Source organism: Tursiops truncatus, chromosome 8 (assembly GCF_011762595.2).
Source record: "Tursiops truncatus isolate mTurTru1 chromosome 8, mTurTru1.mat.Y, whole genome shotgun sequence".
NCBI classification, from domain to species: Eukaryota; Metazoa; Chordata; class Mammalia; order Artiodactyla; family Delphinidae; genus Tursiops; species Tursiops truncatus.
The window spans coordinates 58262389-58284293 of record NC_047041.1 but is presented as its reverse complement, the minus strand read 5'-3'; the positions used below and the strand labels follow the sequence as shown (position 1 = coordinate 58284293).

At 57.2% G+C, this 21905-nt stretch overlaps 1 protein-coding gene across 11 annotated transcripts in view; it reads right to left on the bottom strand.

The window, feature by feature from the left end:
* The window catches only part of ARAP1 (ArfGAP with RhoGAP domain, ankyrin repeat and PH domain 1), a 63491-nt gene that overhangs the window by 14919 nt on the left and 26667 nt on the right, over nt 1–21905 (bottom strand). For 5 of the 11 annotated variants that reach the window (XM_033862347.2, XM_033862338.2, XM_073808505.1 and 2 more), the window contains exons 3-15: nt 13836–14005; nt 13187–13254; nt 12458–12588; nt 12161–12316; nt 11573–11642; nt 11149–11269; nt 10540–10742; nt 9841–9950; nt 7196–7395; nt 5280–5365; nt 3862–4044; nt 2599–2773; nt 1264–1398 (exon numbers count right to left, since the gene is read on the bottom strand). In XM_033862347.2, the coding sequence (XP_033718238.1) occupies nt 1264–1398; nt 2599–2773; nt 3862–4044; nt 5280–5365; nt 7196–7395; nt 9841–9950; nt 10540–10742; nt 11149–11269; nt 11573–11642; nt 12161–12316; nt 12458–12588; nt 13187–13254; nt 13836–14005 (1808 nt within the window). Of the gene's footprint in view, nt 1–1263; nt 1399–2598; nt 2774–3861; nt 4045–5279; nt 5366–7195; nt 7396–9840; nt 9951–10539; nt 10743–11148; nt 11270–11572; nt 11643–12160; nt 12317–12457; nt 12589–13186; nt 13255–13835; nt 14006–20863; nt 21202–21905 lie in introns of those variants that run through there. The other 6 variants (XM_073808507.1, XM_033862344.2, XM_073808509.1 and 3 more) reach the window with 5 other exon arrangements.

Here is a 21905-nt window from a genome sequence, read left to right as displayed (position 1 = left end):
TCCCATAAAGGAACAGAAATGGGAATCTGGACCAGGAAAGTAGGAGAAAGAACAGATTGTCAAGGCCATGCAGGCTCGTATAGTTCACAGCATTGAGTGTTGGCTCAGAGCTTCCTGGCACCCAGAGTGAAAAAAGGATGACCCAGGCAGTTATATAAATGACATTATCAGGCAGAGGAAGGTAGACTAGGGGCAGCGCCCCAGGGGCAGTGAGGTGGTGAGTAACACAGAGTTCCAAAGAAATCTCTTTGGGAGTTGGAGGGCTTCATCTGGGGGTGCTGAAGGATGCGGTGAGCAACGGCCTCAACGATGCTCACACAGCAGATACTGTCTGTCATCCTGGCTACGAGGACATGACATTTGCCCTCTGAAGGCAGTGTGTCCCAGAGCCTGCCTCCCAGCCTGGGCTCCCTCCAGGAGCGCCAGCCCTGCCTCAGTCACTCCTCATCCTGCAGACACCTGCAAGGGCCCACTGTGTGCTAGACACTGTGCTAGGTGCTGGGGGCTGCAGCGCTGGCCAAGAGAAGTTTATACTCCGGGAGGGCACAGAGAATCAATAAACAGACCCATGAATAATGTCAGGTAAGTAGTGCGAAAGTAGGGCTTGCTATTTTGGATTAAGCGGTGGGGAATGAAGTCTTCGAGGAGTGACATTTAAACAGAGACCTGTTTGAAGTGAGAGACTAACCATGCAGATATTTAGGGAAAAGCATTTTGGGCAGAGGGAACAGCAAGTACAAAGGGTCTGGTGAGCATGAATGTTATGTTTGAGAAACAGCAAGGAGGCCAGTAAAGCTGGAGCAGAGTGAGCGAGGGAAGAGGAGTCAGAGAGGTAATGGGGTGGGGCGGCTGAGTGCAGGTCCTTGCGGGACGTGGTAGTAAGGACCGTGGATTTTACTCAGAGTTGGGAGCAAATGGAAGGCTGAGGTGATAGATGGACAGACCTTTAAGCTTAGTCCTCAAACTTCCTAGCATCCACGTGCTCCAAATACCAGATGCCCAAAACAGGGCCCACACCTAACAGGTACTCAATAAAGTCTTCTTTGTTTTAAAGGAAACGCTGGCAGTGACTTGCTCTGCAGTGCCATGCTCTACTCCCACCCCGATCAGCCCATTTATTAAGCACCAACTGTGTACCCGAGACCACACCCAGAGTGCACTTGGTGCCCTCATGGATCCCCCAGCCTGGCCAGCTCTGGCTTCTCTGGCCCAGCCACCATGCCAGGATACCATGGCCAGGGCGGGCTCTGGCCCGGCACCCACCTTCCCGGGCCCGGCGGTCCTGTAGCAGCTTCCCGGCGGAAGCGGTCTTGTAAAGGAAGCCGCTGTGGCTCACAGTTGGCAGGACAACTGAGTAGTGCTTTTCCGGGGGCCTCACTGAATCCAGCCGAGGTACCTCTTTTGGGAAGGGGGGGAAAGAGTGGCTGGTCATGCTCACCATCCAAGGGTGTCCCCCTCGCCCCCACCTGGGCTGGGTATTTAAGCTGGCACTCAAGTCACCCGCCCCTCCTTCCCCAGCACCGTTCCCTGACTAGCACTCCTGGGCTCCTACTGCCACATTCAGGATTCTGCCTAAGCCATTCTCCACCTTTCCCCACTTGTGAGAATTCCATCCCACTCACAAGGCCCGGCTGCAGTACCTCTCCTTCCAGGGAGCTCCCCTGAATCCCCAGCCCAGCTCTTCCTGTTGCAGGCACAGGACCAGTACACTACAGTGGGGGGGGGCGGCCCTCGAGCAAACTCACCAACAATAAGGGAGCGTGTCTCAGACACTGCAAAGCCTAAGGAAGCAGCCTGGCTCCAGCCCTGCTCCCAGCAGTCCCAAAGCCCAAGCCAGCTGGGTGGTCTCCTGTGCCTTCCCCGGACACCTGGGCTCTCTCCAGCCCGGCGCACCCCACCCACCCATGGCCCTGAGCCCAGAGTCCTGGCCGCAGATCTCCACCCTCAGTCCTAGGATGTGGCCCCAGAGGCTAGCGCTGGGCCATGACCAGCGGCGCTCACCCCCACCACCCCCTCCTCAGCTACCCCGAGAGCGGGAGCCAAACGGGACCCAACCCGTCTGCAACAGAGCCCCACCCAGACAGAACGGCGGACAGGGCTGCTGTGGTGAGTCCCCCGCACACAGAGAAATGCAGCACCTCCCCCCGACAGCAGCGCAGACACGCTCTGCACATGCACAAACTCCAACGCCCTCGACACTCCCAGGGGCAAGGAAGCAGAGCACAGCAACTCAGAGACACACGGACACCGGCACACGGATGCCACCCCGAGGTCCCACACTTGGGTCAGGGAGGAACCCACAAATACACAAAGAGATGCAGAGACGGAGACACAAAGGGAGATGCAAACAAACACGCGTGTGAAGGGGAAGCCAGAGGCACAGATGTACACTGACGTGCAAACCCGAAACGTCACACACACTCTTGCACCAGGGCCCCTGGAGGAGTTGTAATTAGAGCTCAAGTGGTACGTAAATCAAAGCTCACAGGACAATACCCAGCCCCTAGCACCCAATAACTGGCATGCCCTCCAAAGGGCCAGACCCTGGCAGCAGGGAGGCCCCATCCCTTGAGGAGGATGGTCCCACCAGCCACTCACCTGTGGTCCGGTTGTTTCGAAGGAATTCCATCTGCAGTGTCTGTCCCGCCTGCTCAGCGAGAGCCAGGGGCGTGGGGACTTCAGGGTCCCCCGAGAAGCAGTTGACCCCAGCCCCGCAGCCCAGGAGCGCCTGGGTCTCAGCCAGGTCTGAGGTTGTGACTGCGGCACACAGGGCCTGGGAGGAGGGGAGAGGAGTGGGGAGGGTCAGCCTAAGCCAGAGTGAGGGGCAAGTGGGACAGGGGTCGTGCTGCGGTGGGGTCGGGGTGCGGGGTCGGGAAGAGGAAGGGGTCACCCAGGTTAGGGGTCCATCCTCAGGGTGAAAGAGAAGAAAGGGAGGAAGAAAGACAGGAGGAGGAAAAGAAAGGCCAAGCGGAGTGGGGGGGGGGGCAGGGGCATCCCCACAGAGGCCAGGGGTCCTAGCAGTCCAGGCCTCACCCTGCTGACAGCCCCCTGGGACCCTGTCAGCCACCAGGCGTGTTCTCTAGAGGCTCTCAAGCTCCCTCTGCCTTGTGGAAGGCCAGAGGGGGGTGCTTTGTAGCTCATTCCTCCCACATTTGAATTCCTCACCGCCTGCCCATCCCTCCCAACCAATGGGAGCTGCCGCCCCTCCTGGCTGGCGGGCTAGACTGGGCTGGGCTGGGGGCTGGACGCCTGGGTTCCTGGGAGGTGGAGGCCTGGCTCCCACTGGGCTTCTAGCTGGACTGAGCCCGACTGGGTGGGGCTGCTTGGGGGAAGGGCTGAAGGTTGACCAGAAGTCACAAGCGGCATCCCTCTGCCTCGGAACAGGCAACCTCCCACTCAGGCCAAGCCAGACCAGGGACAGGGCTTGGCTCCCAGCCTGTCAGGGCCTGGGGCCCATGAGGGGCCTCATCTTGAGTGGGGTGTGGAAGGGGATGGGTTGGAGCAGCCAGCTGTTTTTCATGAGCCTGACAGGAAATAGCATCCCCACCAAGTTCACTCCTTTTGGCAGGATTCAGGAGCAGGACGGGGTGAGGAGACAGAGGAATCAGGAGCGGAGGGAGGCAGACAGATGCTGGGGACGTGGCCTTGGCCCAAGGGTCAGGCCTGGTTCCTCTCTGCTTTGTCCCAACTGTCCCTGTGGCTGGGCAGGGTCCTTCTGCCCTCTGGGCCTCCGTTTCCCTACAGGGCCACTCATCACTCTGAGCTAGTGGAAAAGATGGGCTGAAACAGAGAGAGCAATGTAGGGGGGGGGCATGAATAACGGGAGTGTTTTAAGAGGCCTCACAGGCCCAGTGCCCTGACCTTGTCCAGCTCCTCCTGGTTGCCAAAGAGCGGATGGTAGCGTCGGTACTTGCCCTCCCGGTATTTGGCCTCTAGGTGGCACCGCCGGGCACCAGGGCTGCTGCTGGGCTGCAGAGCCTCACTGGGCGGCACGTTGGCTGCCCAGAAGCGGTTCCCAGCAGCATTGCCCAGCTGTAAGAAGAGCTGCGGGTGTGGGCAAGAGGTTAGAAGGGAGCCTACAGCCAGGGGGCCACGCCCGGCAAAATGCTGGTTTTGAGGTTGTTAGGTGAGGGGCTGGAAGAGCCAGGCCACACGCCCACTTTTCCATCAGGGAAGCTGAGGGACAGCAGGGCCTGCTGGCGGCCATGGGTGCTCCCCCACCAACCCTGGGTCTGAGCCCAGTCCCCAGGACAAGAGGCAGGCAGTCTGACAGGCGGACGTCCCAGGCCTGGTGCCTGGCTGGGGGCCTTGCTACTTCCCCACCCAGTCCCACATCTGGAACTCTGCATTCCTGAGACTATCACAGCCGGGGGTGGGGTGTCGGGGGGTGGCGGCGAACCCTTCGGCCAACTGGGTGGACAGGGATTTTGGAAACATCTCCTGTCCCTGACATTCCTCTCTGGGCTCAGGGGAAAAGAGGTGAGGGCAGACTGTGCACAAGAGTCTGGCATTCGGGGGACTAGTTTATTCATTCTTTCATTCTGCCGATCACTCATTCCACAGCCATTTCCTGGGCCTCCCACCTTGCCTGTTCGTCAGGGCCTGCGTGGGGTGCTGGGGTCAGAGCAGAGAACAAAGAGGAAACAGTCCCAGGCGCCACTGACTCACTCTGTGACTTTGGGCAAGTCATTTTCTCTCCCTGGGCCTCAACGTCCTCATCTGTAAACTGGGGGTTCTAACCCTAACTCACAGGGGATATGATGCCCAAATTACTCTGAAGTCTGCAGCTTGGCTGGGGCTGTCAGGAAGGCCATGTGTGGTCAGGCCCTGGTCCAGCCTCCTGTTGCAGGTTCTCCCCTGTAACTACCACACATATCGGTACCTGGCAACCCCAAGTACACAGGCACAAATGTACACGTGTGAGCGTCCCCCAAATGGACATACTCACACCCACTGGTGCATGAGTAGAGATAAAATGAAGTAAATATTTTAGGTTTTGCAGGACACAGTCTCTGTGGCGTATTCCTCTTGGTGTTTTTTGTTGTTGTTGTTTGTTTGTTTTTTCAAGCAACCTTTTAAAATTGTAAAAACATTCTCAGCTCACTGGCCAGTTTGCTGACTTTGCCAAAAATCAGCTTTTCCAAAATCCCACCCCCTAGATGATCCCAAAGGTCTCTTCTAGCTCCAGGGTGCTGGGGTTGGTGAGATGGGGGAGATGGGGTTGGAAGACCCAGGCAGCAGCTGAGAGGGGCAGACCCCAAACATAGCTGGTTCCCCACCTCGATGAGTGTTTCCGTCCACACCTTCCTGTCCATCTTCAGGCTCCGCACCTTGGAGATACCAGCGCCCAGGCCACGGTGCTCCCCTGTAGACAGAGGGCCAGACACGGGGTCATCTGGGCTCTCTCCTTTACATGAGCACTCCCCCCCCCCGATCCCAGTGCCCATGGGGGCAGACAGGGAGAGGCCACGGGCAGGACCCAGAGGCTAGGCCTGCAGCTCCATCTCCCACACACTCCTGCCCAGGGCACCCCAAAATTGAGCCCTGTAATTGACACCTGGGTTCCTGCAGTAGTCCCCCAGCTGGTTCCCTACAGCCATGCTTGGCCCCCTGCAGGCCACTCTCCACACAACCCAGCCAGAGTGATCTCTTTAAAATGCAAACCTCTTACTTCAAACCCCTGCTTTAGACACTCTCTTAATTCTCCCCAGAATTAGATCAAAATTCCTCACCTGCTTCTTCTCATCTCATGCCTCTCCGCCTCCCCTTCCCCCCCCAACACTCAAATTCTCCTCCCTCTTCTAATCATCCATGCTCATTCCTACCTCAGGGCCTTTGCACTCACTGTTCTTTCTGCCTGGATTCTCTTCCCCCATTTCCCCAAGGTTAGCTCCCTCCTGACATTCAGATCTCAGCTGACCTGTCACCTCCTCGGAGAGGGCTTCTCGGCAAACATGTTCTCTACCTAGCACTTGTTACTGCCTGATACTTCTACTGGTTTGTGTATGTATTTTCTGCCTCTCCCCATCAGAATGTAAGCTGCCTGAGAGAAGGAATGTTGACTGCCTGCTTTAGGGTCTAGCCTCAGTGCCTGGAACAAAGCCTGGCACACAGTGAGCGCTTAATAAATCTCTGTGAAATGAAAGGGGAGGGGGGAGTTGGGCTTGGAAGGACGCAACCTTGCTCAGCTACAGATCCCACAAGGGACCCCTGGGAGCAGGGATTGGGCTGGGGGCACCGTGAGTGCCTGGCACTGCCTGGCTCTGGCTTAGGCCTCACCTCGCTCTGCAACCTCCTACAGAGCATCTCATCCACTCTGGACACCCTCACTCCTTCCATGAGCCGATGCCTCCCTAATCTGGTCTCCAATGGAGTCATTGCTTTCCACACCCATCCCTCATAGCCCAAGGCCTCCTAGACATTTGACCTAGATGTCCCACAGCAACTTCCCAGAACTGTTGCACCCCTGGGTCCCCACCTCCAGCCACCCAAGACTGTTCCCAGTGGGGCCGAATTCCCAGCACTCGGCACAGTGCCCAGCACAGACCCTCAATAAACGCTGGTTGAATAGATGAGTGTATCTGAGGCTCCACCCTCTTTCTCTCTCATCCTCCGCGTGTGATCTGGGACTCTTCCTCCATAGATCTAAACGCCTCTCAAACGCTCACTTTCTGGGACCAGGCTCCACCTCCTCTCTCTCGTGGATCTGGCAGCAGTCTCCTTGCTCGTCTCCAGTCTCACCAGCTCTGATGCAGCGTCCACCCGTCAGCCAGAGTCGGATGCACAAATCTGACCACGTCCCTCCCGCCCCTGCCTCCCAACCCCCTCTGGATAAAACACCAGCTCCTCCCTCTGCGTGCAAAGCCCTGCCAGACCTGGCCTACTTCCGCTCTTCTGATGTGACTAGACTCCAACAGGCCTGGGCTCAAATCCAGACTCACTTCCTTGCCAGGTGACCGTGAAGGAGCCATTTCCCCTCTCTGTGCCTCGGTGTCCCCACTCATGACGTGAGAAGCTGAATCCCTGCCATGCAGGTTAATCACGGTGCGAAAGGCTTGACACAGAGGTGCAACTTCATAAACGATGCTCTCTGATACTGCCTTCGCTCCAGCCCCACCAGCCAGACAGACCACCTGCCTTCTCAGCACCTCAGCCCTGTCCTGCCCTGGTCTGGCACCCCAACCCCCCCACACACCTGCACAGCGCTTGCAGATGACAACGCAGAGGTTGATGGAGGCCCAGTCAGGCTGGGCAGCTCCACAGTCAGCACAGAATCTGTTGGGGGCCATGGCCCAGATGCGCTCAGCCACCTCCCAGGTAGACAGGGCCTCGGCAATGGCTCTCTGCATGGCCTCCAGCCACTGCTCCTTCTCCAGCTCCGATTCGGCCAAGAAGCTGGGGACACAGGAGTGGGGTAGGGGACTGGTGGGAAAGGACTCAGAGGGATTTGGGGGCAGCATGAGGTGGCACAGCACGAAGGGGGGTGAATAATGCTTTGAGAGCTGACTGTCGGAAGAGGGAGGCGCCCAGGGTCTGTGGGGAGGGTGGGCGTGGACAAAGGCAAGGACACCCCAAACCTGAGAGACGTGTGAATGAGGGCTGGGGGCGGAGGGGCCAGAGGAGGCTCTGCCCTGCCCAGGGAGTAGAAAATGCTGCTGGGAAGAAATGGTGCCCGAGCTAAGCCTTGACAGATGAGGAGGGCTTACCCAGGTGAAGAGGTAGAAAGGTGTCCTAGACAGAGGGAACAGCACGTGTGAAGTGACAGGAGGGCACACAGGGCATTCCAGGGCCTGCGGGCAGGATGGGGGTACTGGCAGAAAAGAAGCTGGGAGACAGAGAAGGCAAGTCTGTGCCATGCAGAGGAGGTCAGAGTGTACTCAGAGGACAGCAGTGAAGCCGTCGAGGGTTTCAGGGGGGTGAGGGACACAGAGATGTTTTCCCTCTCGCTCTTTCTCTTCCTGCTGCCACCAAGTCACATGTGTGCATTCAAGATTCGGCTCCAGCACTGCCATGGCCAAGGAGGGCGCTGCTGCTGGCGACGGAACGGACGTCAGCGCTGCTTTACGAGAGGTGCCGAGACCACCCTCGCCCACGAAGCCTGAATCTTCCGAGCTGCCAAGGCCTCAGCCAGGCGCTAAGCCCGTCTCTGCGTGCTTGCGTCCAACTGGGGAGCCCACGCACGCCAGGCTGGTGGAGGCCCTTGGAGCCGAACACCAAATCAACCTGATTAAGGTCCATGACAGTAAGGATCTAGGGGAATGCGCAGGGCTCTGGAGAGCTGACAGAGAAGGAAAACTCCAGAGAAAGTGGCTGGTTACAGTTGTGTGGTAGCTAAGGAGGATGGCAAAGAATCTCAGGCCGTAGACGTCAATCAAAGATCACTACGAATCTAAGAAATGAACAAATACAAACTTGGCTTTCAACAAAAAGGAAGAAAAAGGATCCTCTGACGGTCACAGATAGGCAGCCCAAGGGTGAAGAGGCAGGCGCCAGGCCAGAGGGCCCACAGGCCTAGGGCCTGCAGGAAAGGGGCCAGACGGAGGTGAGGGAGTGATGGAGGCAAGACGGGGGCAGTGATGATGGGTTTGCACAGGGATGAGTAGGAGAGGTGGGGTCCCCGTGGGTGGAGATGGGGCCCAAGGAGGAGCAGTGAGCTGGGGAGGAATATACGGGGGAAAACGTCCACAGAACCATTAGACGTGCAGCTCTAGAGCTCAGGAGAAAGACCCTGAAGGCAGAGATCTGAGCTAAGGGCGAAGGAGATGATGCTGGAGGAGGGGCGACATCGTTTAGACTGAGCAGTCGCCGCACGCTGTATCAGATACAGCTTTACAGAGACTGCCTCACAGACGAGGAAACTGAGGCATAGAGAGGCCAAGTGATTTGCCCAGGTCATGAAGTGACCCAAGGATGGACCCCAGATGTTACAGACTGAAGCGCGTCCCCCTGAAATTCACAGGTTGAAGCCTCAAACCCCTGTGTGACTGTATCTGGAAATACGGCCATTAGGGAGGTAACTAAGGTTAAATAATGTCCTAAGAGCAGGTTTTTTTATAAAGAGAGGAAGGGACACCAGACATCTCTCTCTCTCTCCATGTGCACAGAGGAAAGGCCGTGTGAGGACACAGTGAAGCGGCGGCCACTTACAAGCCAGGAAGAGAGACCTTGCCAGAAACTAACCCTGACAAAATCTTGACCTTGGACTTCCAGCCTCCAGAACTGTGAGAAAATAAACTTCTGTTGTTTAAGACCCTGGGTCTGTGGTATCCCGTCACGGCAGCTGAGCTGATACACAGGATTTAAACCCAGGCATGGCACAGTGCCTCAGAGGCAGTGGCTGAAGGCCTGGGAGTGGGCGAGTCCGTCCAGGTAGAAGACAGAGGACAGAGACAGACCACTGAGGGACAGCTGAGGTCAGAGGAAACCAAGATGGTAGAGTCTTGGAGGCTCAGGGAAAAGCACCCAGGATGGGCACGAGATAGGGAGTGAAGAGCAGCCTCTGATCGCAAGCAACTATTATTGACAGACAAGCACTTTTGAGGGAGCAGGGCAGGCTGGAGGGGATAGCAGGGTGAGTGGGCGGTGCAGAAAGCCCATATGGAAGCACTGTGGCAGGGAAGGGGGGACAGTGATGGACAGAGGGAGGGGGGTATAAGTGAGATTTCTTAGAAGGAAGAGATCAGAGCAGGTTAGCAAGTGAAGGTAAAGGCCCAGCAGGGTGGGTAGGGCTGGGAAGAGAGGGGAGAAATCCATCCTAGAAGAAGGGGCAGCTTCCTACATATGCAAGAAGAAAATACTGGGAGGGAGTGAGGATGCAGGTGAACAATGAGGGAGGCTCACCTGAAGATGCGGTAGGGGGTGGTGAGGTCGAAGCCGCGTCGGTCTGCTGCTTCCTTCACGTTGCCCACGCTCATGTCGATGAAGGTGATGCCGATGCCCAGGTGGTACTCCTGGCAGTAGGTGGGAAGGGGTGAGGGCAAGCCTGAGGGGTGGGGCTCAAGGCCCAGGGAAGGGGCAGAGAGGAGGGGGAGGTGGTACTTTAGGGACTAGAAAGTGCCCAGGAAGGAGATAAGGGAGGGCTCAGGAATCTGGGCATGGGTAAATGGACCTTGATCAGAGGCCATGCAGCAGTAAGTAAGAGGTGCAAGAGCCAGGGTGGTGATGGGAGGGTAATGCTCAGGGACCAGGCAGGAGAGGGGTCAGAACTAGGGGCAGGAAGCAGGGCAGGCAAAGAGCTGGGTCAGGGGAAGGGGGAAAGGGAAAGGGCGGGGCTGAGTGACCAGGTGGGCAGGGCTGAGGGACCAGGTTAGGTGAGGTGGGGGCTTGAGGGACCAGGTGGGCGGGGCTGAGGGGCTGAGGAACCAGGTGGGCGGGGTAGAGGGACCAGGTGGGTGGGGTTGAGGGAACAGGTGGGCAGGGGTTGGGGCTGAAGGACCAGGTGGGTGGGGGGCAGGGCTAAGGGACTAGGGGGGCAGGGCTAAGGGACTAAGTGGGCAGGGGAAACGGGAGAGGTTCGGCAGCCTGGCTGACCAGTCGCACCTCCAGATTCTTGTAAAGCTGCACTTTGTCCCCAACCACGGCCACATAGAGTTTATTCTTGAAGCCACGTAGCTCCAGGCTGCCGGCGCGGTCAGGGGGCTCTGAGCCTTGAACTCCCAACGGATGAGCACTAGACAGTCGGGCCCGAGCACGCTGCTCAGCCACTGCCTGCTGCAGGGCCTGCATCCACTCCTTCCGCTCCGCTGCAGGCACAGGGGAAGGGGCAAGCCCCAGCTCAGCCCGGTGGGGATCCCCCTAAGGGTTCCCCATTCCAGGCCCCTCAGGCAACACCTCTGCCAGAAAGCCCACCCAGCCTGGCCCACCTATCTCTAAGTTCTCTGACTTGGACAAGCTCAGGCTCCAATCCCAGCTGTGCCACTTAGGGTGGGCAAGGCGCTTGGCCTCTCTGAGCCTGCTTCTACCCTGTAAATGGGGATGTGTGGTTCTGAGGACTCAGCACAAAGCTGGACAGAGGGGGCCCTCCCCTCCCCCACCTCACAGAGGGTTGACTCCTCTCTCGGTTTGATGTGGGGGGAGCAGATGTGCCCTGGTTCTCCTCCCTCACTTCTCAAGCCAAACTGCCAGTCTTCCTCCTGCCCCCCTCCCTACCATCACTCTCCGCCCGGAAGGCAAAGGTCCGGTTGTTTGTGATCACTTCAAACTTTTGGTCCCCAATAGCAGCCACTCGGGAGATGCAGGACACAGGGACAAAGCGCTTTGAGTAGGCATCCTGGGGGAGAGAGAGGAGCCGACTGTGGGGTGAGGCCCACAGAGGCCCAGCCCCTCCTTGACTCCCTCAACCTCTGTTGAAATGAAGGTTGCAGCCCCACCTCCCACAGGTGGTGACAGCCCCTACACCAACCCTGGCCAAGGCCAAGGCTGGCCAATGGGCCAGGAGGACACAGTTCAAGGAGTCACACTACAGCTCTGGTGAGGACTCATCTAGGGACGGACTCCACCTGGGTCCAGTGTTGGGGTTCAACCCAAGACCAGGCTGAAGCAGGGTCATATCACGGACTAACATGGGCCTCACCTTGTTACTATCAAAGTATCGTAGGTGATCGGTATCCAGTCTCACCCATCGCTTCTGATAGATATAAGATCTGGAGAGGCAGAGGCAGAGGGACAACAGAGCAAAGGACTGGGAATTAGGGAGAGGCTCCGGGATCACCCTAGCCCCCTCTGGAAGCCACATACAAAGTTAGGAACAGCCAGGTCCAAGGGAGGAAGGATCCCAAGTGGTCACTGAGAAGATGAACTTTTACCTACAGCAAGAGTGATTGATGTCAGACTCCAAGTAGGACTTCCCAGTTTCGGGATTTTTTTTTTTTTTTTTGGCTGCTCTGTGCAGCATGAGGGATCTTAGTTCCCCAACTAGGGATCAAACCCGTGCCCCCTGCATTGGGAGTGCAGTCTTAACCACTGGACCGCCAGAGAAAGGACTTCTCAGTGTTAAGGGTAATAAAGCATAGGTCTGGTGGGGATGATCGGCAGTTACAGTCTGCCTGGAGGGAGACCTGCTCCAATAACCCTGTCCCCTCTGGTTTTCTGATCCGCGATACCAGTATACTAGAGCCCACACCATGCAGAGCACCAGTAGGACCCACCAGGCTTCACTCACCCTTGCGGTGGGTTCTTGTCCAGCCAGCCAGCCTTGATGACAGGTGGGCTGGGAGTGGGGCCCACAGGCAGCCCGTCCATGGGGTGCGGTCGGGGATCAGGAATCAGGAGGCTGCTGGGCAAGGATGAGCTCAGGCTGCTAGTGTGCCATCCACCACTGGGGGGAGAACAGAGGGAGTGAGGAGGCCAGAGTGGGGGCTCCCATGGGGTGGGGGCGGAGGACACGGAGAGGCTGGGCCGGGCTTGGGGAAGGAGGATAGCTGGGTGGGAGAACCACCCGAGAGAAGAGGACGCTTACTTGGGGATGTCCTCGTAGGCGTGGCCATCCTCAGCTTCATCCCCTTGGTCGTCCCCGGACAGCTCCTCCCCCTCGCTCAGCAGACTGGCCACACGCACGGCCCGCGGGACTTGGCTCACTGGGGGGTCCTCCTGTTCCCCAGACCCGCTCAGTGTCATGCTCCCCTCCAAGCCCCAGATCACACCCAACTAGGGGCTGCCACATCCCCCTCTGTCCACTCCATCCTGGACCCACACAACTGCACATTTACTTCTCTTTCCTCACACTCCTCTCCTCCCCAGCCCCCAGCAGTCTGCACAGGGACCCAGGGAGATGGGGTCACAGGTACAGAGAAAACCAGTGCAGGCACGGGCCCAGGTGAGAGACAAAGACAGAAAGATAAAGGGATAGAGAAAAAGACACATGGATGGAACGTTAAGGCACTCAGAGAGAGGGTGACACGGGGACACAAAGTGAAACAGAGACAGAGGGACACCCCAAGACAGATGTGCTCCAAACACCAAGAGAGAGAAGGGGCCACACAGCCATCCAGATGCAGCTGAAGACTGGATCCACAAACCAGAGCCCCCAGACCCCCACAGAGCAAGACAGTGAAGGGGAAGGGAACTCTCCAGGGAGCCGGCTACCTACTCTCTATCTGGTGGTCCCCAGGGTCTGAAAGGCACCTGGGTAGCCTGCCCTCCACACTGACAGGCAGACAGCCCAAACCCTAACCACTGCCTGACCCACCTTCTTGGTCATCACGGCAGCTGGGGCCCTCGGCCCCTCCTCTGGGAGCTCATCGTAGTCAGGGTCATCTGGGGAGATAGAGGGGAGGGGGAGACTCAAAGGCAAAGAAGCCTGGCCTCCCTCAGCCTAAGAAAGACCCTGCCCCACCCTGGCTTGGCTTGCAAAAAAAGGCACAAAGGACAGGAAGTGCTATTTATATTCTCGGGGCTTCACAGGACAGCACTAGGGGGCGGCCAAAGGAGAGGCCGGGCCACCACAGGGAGGTCTGACTGGGCAGCAAGCTTGGGGGTCAGGGTAGGGACTGTCTTAAAAAGGCTAAAAAAAAGCAACACGAATCGAGACAAGAAAAAGTGGACAATCCAAGGAAAAGCAAACTGCCCATGACCATGGAAAACAGTCCCAGACTTTAAACCACGGGCAAACCAAGAAGTCTGCCAACTGCCCACACCTAACAGTCAGTAGGTCAGAGAGCTGGGTGCTGTCTCCATTCTAAGGATGAAGGGAAGATGCTCACCTGTCCAGGGCCACAGAGTGGGTCGGTGGCAGGGCCCAACAGAACGGGGGAGCACGATCCTTACGCCCTTGCAGACTCTCCAGCCCTGATCCCAGGCCACCCACCCAGAGCCCCATGCTTCGCTACGGCACTCACCAAACTCTGGGAGCACGCAGAGAGGCTTCGGGGGAATCTCTGGGGGGCTGGGAGGTGGAGATGGGGGCTGGGGAGGCCCCCGGGGGAAGATGGCCGGGGGCTCCTCAGGCTCTGGCTGGGGAGGGAATGATGGTGGTGGTGACAGTAACTCTTCTTCCTTGGCAGGAAGGCTGGGAACAGACCAAAAGTTGGGCATCAAGTTCAGTGCGGCTGAGTCACTGCGCCAGCGACACTGCGACAGAACCAGGACTCAAACCCACTGCGCCCCCCAGCTCACATGAGCAGCTGCGCAACTCATTCATTCCACACACTCAGACAGAGCCCTCCTTGCCTCCCTCCCCTGCCCCAAACCCTCCAAGCTCTCCAGAGCAGGCACCTTCTTTGGCTTCATGAGCTGGCCCTGCCTTGCTGGGACAGGGTCACCTGTCCCCAAAGTGCTAAGTTTTAGCCACATGTACCCACTGGATCTCCACTCTAAAAGAGAGATGAAGACCAGAAAGGGGTGGGGGGTGGTGTGCATCCTAGCCTGGGAGTCAGGGAAGGCTGGACCTGAGCTTTTATTTATTTATATTTTATTTATTTATTTATTTTTATTTTTGGCTGCATTAGGTCTTTGTTGCTGCGCATGGGCTTTCTCTAGTTGTGGCGAGCGGGGGCTACCCTTAGTTGCGGTGCGCGGGCTTCTCGTTGCAGTGGCTGATTGTTGCGGAGCACGGGCTCTAGGCGCACAGGCTTCAGTAGTTGTGGCACGCAGGCTCAGTAGCTGTGGCTCGCGGCCTCTAGAGCACAGGCTCAGTAGTTGTGGCACACAGGCTTAGTTGCTCCACGGCATGTGGGATGTTCCCGGACCAGCGACCGAACCCGTGTCCCCTGCATTGGCAGGCGGATTCTTAACCACTGTGCCACCAGGGAAGTCCCTGGACCTGAGATTTTAAGGATAAGAAGGTGTCTGCTGGAGAATGGATGGCGCAGGACTGAAATGGGCATCAAGGCCAAGGGCACAGACCAGAGCCTTAGAAACCAAGTCCTGAGGCCATAAGCCGTGGGTCTCTGGATCAAGACCATCTTCTCTCGTCTTGAATATTCACCATCCCCCAGGACCCCTCAAACTCACCTGAACCCACCACACTTCTCATCTCTGCTATCACTCCCCCCAGAAGCCTTCTCTGACTCCAAGGCCAGGTTCAAGGTGCCTGAACTCCCACAGCCACAGTGCTCCTGTCTGTCTGTCTCAGCACAGATCGCACTGCTTCCTGCAGGCTGAGTGTCTCCAAAGGACATCAGAGACGTGGGTTTCAACCTCGCCTCAGTCTCAGTTCCTGTCTGTCCTGGGGCAAGCACCTAGCCTTTCTGAGCCTCGGTTTCCTCATCTGTAAAATAAGGACTACAAAACTGTTGTGGCAGGGTGGCTGGAGGATTAACCATGACAAGGCGTGTCGTGCATCAGCACACAGGATGCACAGAGACCACCAGCCGGAACAGGTGCCTGAGCTCTAGAAGCCTGGCCCCAACTGCTGTCTCTGCCAGCATGCAGCAGGGGCTGAGGAAGAGCATCGGAGCGGGCGGGCAACTTTCTTCCCTGGTGATCTCAGCCTGGTCCACTGCCCCAGTGTTCCTGGCAGTGGCTGACAGTGTGTGACCGCCGAGAAGGCAAGGAAGGGCTGGGGCATGACCGTGATGCCGGGCCTTTGCTCCTGCTGCTGCCTCCTGCAGGAATACCTTGCTCCCTGGTCTCTGATCAGAGAACATCTACTCATTCTTTAACTTCTTTCTCAAGTGCCCCTTCTCTGAAAGTTTTTCCTGACCCCTCCTTCCTGCTCCTCCAGGCCCTGCCCATGTTCCCCTCTGATATGAGCTTTAGATGAATTATTCCAAGTAACTTTTGCTTTTTACTACCTCCCCGCTTTGTGCCAGGTACTGTGCTAGCGTCTAAGCCAGGACCTGAACCCCGAGTCCACAGTCTGGGTGCTTCTTAGGACACCTGGCTGCTTCCACATCACCCTGCTCCCTATCTCCTTCCTCTCCAAGGGTAAAGAACGAACAAAAAAACTCTTTCCCCCTAGAAACCTGCTAAAAGGGGCATGTCAGCCATGCTCTGAGGCAACAGTGCCTTTGGCAAAAGTGGCCTGAGTGTGGAACTGCACCTAGACTAAGGAGAAACTGTAAGTGGTCTCTTGACCTGGGGGAGAAGTCGGAGCTTTGGACTTCCCAGAGTGTGATGGCTCATAACCGGGCACAGCCTGTGCAGGGACCTGAAACCACACTTGTGCGGTTGTTACAAGACATATTGGCCCCTTGGGGCAAGAGTTCTCTAAGCCAGGGTGGCGCCCACACCTGTTGGCTGTGAGTCTCATCCCTCATCCCTGAGCTGCCCCCTGGAGGACCACAGAAAACAGCTCCTGGACAGATGTGTGGACAGTGGCACTGACTGCCACAAGGACCCCGCAGCAGAGGAAGACCTGCTGCTGTCCTGGTGGCCAGTTATTCCCTCTCTACATGCTTTTCAGGGAATCTGATGCCAAGTGGGCCTAGGGTAGGGGTTTAGCTGGACCTATGAAGACCCGCTGATGGACACTGTACTAGGCTGTCTCCTCGACTTGACCCTGAGTCTCTTTAGGGCAGGGGCAGCCTTGGACTTGACTCTTTATCCCCATAGTCCACCCATAGGGCCTGGCTGAGTGAGCAACAAGAGCATGTTGGATGGGTGGGTGGGGGGTGGATGGGTAGGTGGATAGGCTGGCGGACAGGGTGGGGAGAGAAGCAAATGAAAGGCTGAGTGAGTACACACGGGCCCAAGGGCATGACCTGCGGTGTCGGCCCCCCAGCTAGTCAAGTACAATGTCCTTGGAGACCACACAGTCTCCCAGACTCCAAGAGGAAGGGGCCCTTGGGGGCCCAGTCTGTGATCAGCTGACAACAGAGCTCTAAGCTGTTGGACCAGGACCAGTCAGACTGGCTCAGAGCAGGGGGGACAGACAGGCTCTGCCCTTCCAATACCAAGCAGCCTGAGTGGGCCTGCCTCCCCACCTCCCCCAGGACTGAGGGCCAGTGCTGAGGCAAAGGTGATGGCAACAGAGTATCCTCGGAGCCCAAGCGGCATCAGTCCTCCCATCTCTGGCCCCCAGTCCTCCCCCATCACTGCCTGATCTTATGAGAGGGTCCTGCCCTTCCTGAGGCCTGGCTCCCCAGCATGTGGGCTCCCTAAGACAAGTGCCACACCCATCTTCTTCACTACTGTATGCCCAGCACTCAGCAGGGATGAATAAATAAATGAAGACCTGGATTAATTAATTCTTATTAATTATGTGTGTGTGTGTGTTTTCCCAGCTGTCTTCTAGGTGCTTTAGGTGATTCATTCATTCAGTAACGTATGGCTATTGCTATTCCCACTTTACAGATGAGGAAACGGAGGCACAGAGAGACGAAGTTAATTTGTCCTTGGTCCCACAGCTGGGATTTGCACCCAGGAAATCCAGCACCACAGCTGAAAGCTCAACCACCAGTGGCAAATGAGGAGGCCACAGCCAGGATCTGAGGGCTTCTCTGAGGCCCGTCTCCTCACACTGGCACCCAACTCAGGATCCAGGAAGCTCTAGGGTTGATGTTCCATCCAAAAGGAAACGTGATCACAGCTCTGATGGCTGTGTTACCACGGTAAGAAAGGAGAGGGGAACAGACACTAAGGGCTCCTCTCCCAGCAAAGCCTTTGCAGGAAGAGGGCTATGTGCCAAGAAGGTGGGAGAAAGAGGCCCCATGGGCCTCCCGACCTCATAATAGACACCTCCTCCAGGAAGCCTCCAAGCTGACCCCCCGCCTGCCTACCATAGGGGACCAGGGTCATGCTGAGTCAGAGCCAGGCCCAGGAAAGGAGAAGTGGTATCAGGAAGGCACGGATGTGGGAAAATCCCAGGGGAAGGGGCAGTGCCCACAGAATGATCCTAACCCAGCCAGAGTCCTGGCCAGTCAGTGCCTGCACCCCTTAGAGCAGCCCCAGCTCCAGTCTGCGGCTAAGGTCCAGCTGGGATGTTCCCCACTGATCTCTGACCCCACAAGACCAGTAGATCAGTCCCAAACCTGAGCAGGGGCTCAGTGGTCCCTCCTATGAGCCTTCGCTCACACCACTTCCTCCTGCCTGCATCTCCCTGCCCTCTCCTTACATCTCAGTCCATGGAAAGCCTATCTGTACCTCAAAATACAGCTCAATGGGCCTCTTCTAGGTAGCCTCCAAGATGCCCACACAGAGCTGCTCACCCCCTGCCCCTCATTCCTGGCTCCTCTGCTCCTTAAGGCCCTTTCTCCTCTATCCAAGTGACATATGGATCTGGGCACTCCTGGGCAGGCCCACTCCAGCCTGGGCCCTCAGCCTAAGAAGGTTTGTTTTATTGGTTTAGGGCAAATACACACAGCCAACCTTGTATCTGTGGGTTGAGGGATATATGAGGGTCCCGAGCCAGAACGGGTAAGAGCAGAGTGACCATATAATTAATCATATAAACCAGAACATTTCTGACAGTTAAAAGAGGCCCTATTAATAACTATGTCAGGGCAACAGATGTAAGCAGGCCTGTCCTGGATGAAATGAGATTTGTGGTCACTGTAGGTAAGAGACAGAGCTTTGCAGCCAGGTGGGTCTGGGCTTGCATCCCAGCTAGACCTCACATCAGGTTGTGTCCTTACAAAGCAGGTCACTTTACCTCTGAGCCTCAGGTTCCTCTCTGGTCTGCTTCCAGGCTCACTGATAATTCAGTAAGGAGAGCCAACTGCCACATGTCACCAGCACAACTTTCTCACCCTGCCTGTGGCTGAAGGAGGCTCAGGCCCCACAGGATGGGCCAGGAACCTGTCCCACAGCCCTCTCCTCCAGGGTGGCCCCTGGTTCTCCCTTCACTCCTTTCTATTTATGTCAAACACCATAAGGGTAGATGGGCAGGGCTGCAGAGTGGGGCAGCCTGAATGTCTCAGGCTGGCCTTGAACTGATCCACTCTTACATTCCAGCCATCCTTGACTGAGCTGCGTTCCATAAATGCATACTTCCAGGCTTTTGCATATGTTGTTCCTTCCACCTGGAACGCAACTCCATCTGGCCGTCTCCTACTTCTCCTTCCAAAGGTGCAAATCATACATCTTCCCCCTCCACTTTGCGCCTCCCTTCATGCCCCAGGGGCCTTCTGAGGCGTCTCCAGTCCCCACACTTCTGAGCACTCAGTATAGTTGTATCTGTCAATGTTTCCTTCACTGAACTGACCTCAGAGGACCAAGGACTCAGGCCTATACCCTGTCCTGGAATCAGGACTTTCCCCCTACAGGGTCACACAGGCCTTGGAGGGACCCAGCCCAAATCCAGCTCCTGGATTTTCACCAGCAGGGCCAAGAGGTGGGATCAGACTCTGATTTGGACACATCTGCCTCCTCTTCTGACCTCCTCGTCCCACAGGGGCAATCTTTCCCAACTGCCCACTTCCTCATCCTACTTGGGGCCCAGGCCTCAGTCAGCCCTAGGTTTCTTTCTTCCTCCGTGGCTGCCCTCGTCCTTCCTTCTCCATCATGAGGCCCAAGGGTCAGCCCCTCTAGCGCTTTCCGGGCTCTGTCCTACTTACTTCTGCCCAAGCCACAGCAGAGAAGCCCTTCTTGGGGTCTCACTTGCTTAGACGTGATGTCTGCGGTATGCCTCTCAGCTTTTGCATATGCTGTGAGTCCCCTCAGGCCAATCCCTCTCCATGCCACAGCGTCACCCAACACAGAGGGGGCTTCCTGGACTGTGTTCTGAATGAATGAATGACCATCGCCCCACTCACATACTGATTACTGGAGGTCAGCAGCTCTCCATCCCTCCATACAGCAGTGCCCCACGGACCTGGCATCCACCCTCAAAACCAAGGTTTCACCCAGCTCTTTGTACTTCACCCTGGAACAATATAGCAGCTATCATTTGCTAAGTACCCCCTATGTGCCAGACATCCTGCTGGGAGTCTTTTTTTGTTGATTCCTCGACTCCCCTGTGCTCAGGACACACCTCCTTCACCAGGAAGTCTACCCAAACTGCTCCCTCCTCTAAGCTCACACAGTTGGGAGTCTTGCTGTCATGGGCAGGAAAGGGCTGAGGCCCAGGTCTCCCATGGCAGCTCTTCCTGCTTCCCAGGCCTGACCCTGTGCTGGCTTGTGAAGGCAGTGGGGGGAGGAAGTTCACCCTTCAGGTGGCTCACAACTGTACTAGCCCCTCTCCCCCATCCCAGGGCTGGCCTGGCTGGAGGAGAAGGTGCAGGTGTCTGCTGGGCCCTATGGAAAGATGAGCCAAGGGCACAGGGCAGAGCCAGGTACACAGACAGGACCTGGTTAGAGGAATCTCTATGTCCCTAGTGGCCCAAGCACAGGGTTATTGAGCTCATTAGGGACCACAGCAATTGGGGGGAGCCCCCCAATGACACAGGCACCCCCACCACACCACCAGCCCTGGAAGGAGGGATAGGAAGTCGCCAGCTAAGTGCCAGCCCTTGACAGGCCTTCCTATCACCTGGACTGCGGGGAGGGCAAGGGGGCTCTGGTAGGAGCTGCCCAGAGCCACAGCACCCTTGAATTTGACCCTGAGAGAAGTCACCTAAGTCTCTGGAGGCAATCCTCAGTGGGGTGCAGGGAGCCAGAACCGAGATCAGCACCAGATCCCTGAGGGGCAGAGACCCCACAGAGGAGCAGTCTGTGAAGCCCAGGAAACAGGCCCCGGGGGGCTCCGAGTGGACCCGGGAGAGAGGTTTATGGGGAGATGGAGACCTGGAAAGCCCAGGGCAGAGAGGGCGAAGAGAGAGGGGAGAAAAGGAAAGGGCAGGAGAAAAACAGAAAATGTAGACAAAGTGAAAGAAGACAGAAAATTCTGAGAGTAAAAAAGGGAGGGGGAGGAGACCAGCACAGAAAACCCAGCAGGCGGAGAGGTGGCAGACAGACAGACAGGGATTCCTGCCCTCCCAGGCCCGCCAGAGGAGCCTCCCCACCTTCCCTTGGCCGACAGCCCAGCCCACAGCGGCCCCTCGCTCACCCTCTGACGCCCTCTGGGTCCGGGGCCCGAGGACTCCTGTGGCTCTGGTCAGCCGGGCCCAGCGTGTGCAGCCTGTGTCCGACCTGGGCTGGTCTCACAGACAGGCCGGCCCCACTCCCTGCGTATGTCTGAGGCCGCGTCTGGGTCCAGGCATGGCTCTGTGCACCCGTGATTTGCGTCTTGAGTGTCTGTGATCACTTGTCTGAGTGTGTGTTCCTGTGTGTAACTGTGGGTCTGTCCGGGAGAGTGAGTGTGTGTACGTGTACGTGTGTGTCTGTGTCTGAATCCAGCTCTGGTCTCCTCTAGCTTCCTGCTCTCCGCCTCACCCCACCCCCCTGCAGCCCTGGCCAACACACACACTTCCTGAAAACACGGACTGAGACAGAGAGAAAAGTCACCCAGAATCCCCCGGGACAGACACTTCCTGTCCGCCCCCAGGCTGCCCCCCCACCCAGCTGGAGTGAGTGGACAAGCCACCCCAGTGCCATCTAGCAGGACCTTACAGAGTGAACACCCAGAAGGCCCTGGTCCTGGCTGGCCCCTCCCCACGCCCACAAGGAGGCCCAGAGAAGCTGGGAAAGAGGCTCTCCGAAGGGAGCAAGTTCTGCCCTGGCAACAAGTGATCAGCCTTCAGGAAGACCAGGGATTGGCTGGGCTGCAGGGTGGTCGAGGGCACAGGTGGGAGGCCTTGCAGTGTGACTCTAGCTGGTAGCTGTCCCGTCTGGACAAATACTCCCTCTTCCCAAGGTATCTCCAGACATCCAGGTGTCAGAGGAGGAAACAGAGGCCCAGAGCAGCCTAGGAGGGGCTCTACAGGGTGACCCTGGAACCCTGGATCAGGAATGACCTCTCTGCCACGCTCAGGGAAGCAGGCTCAGAGCATTCACATCTATGAGACTTAAAGCTGAGTAGACAGTCCCAGGCCAGGAGGCAGGGTTTGAACATCAGCTTCCCCTGAGCTGGGCTGTGTGACTTTGAACAAGTTTCTCAGCATCTCTGGACTTAGCTAGTTCCCTATGACAGGCTTAAGTGATGGTGGGTG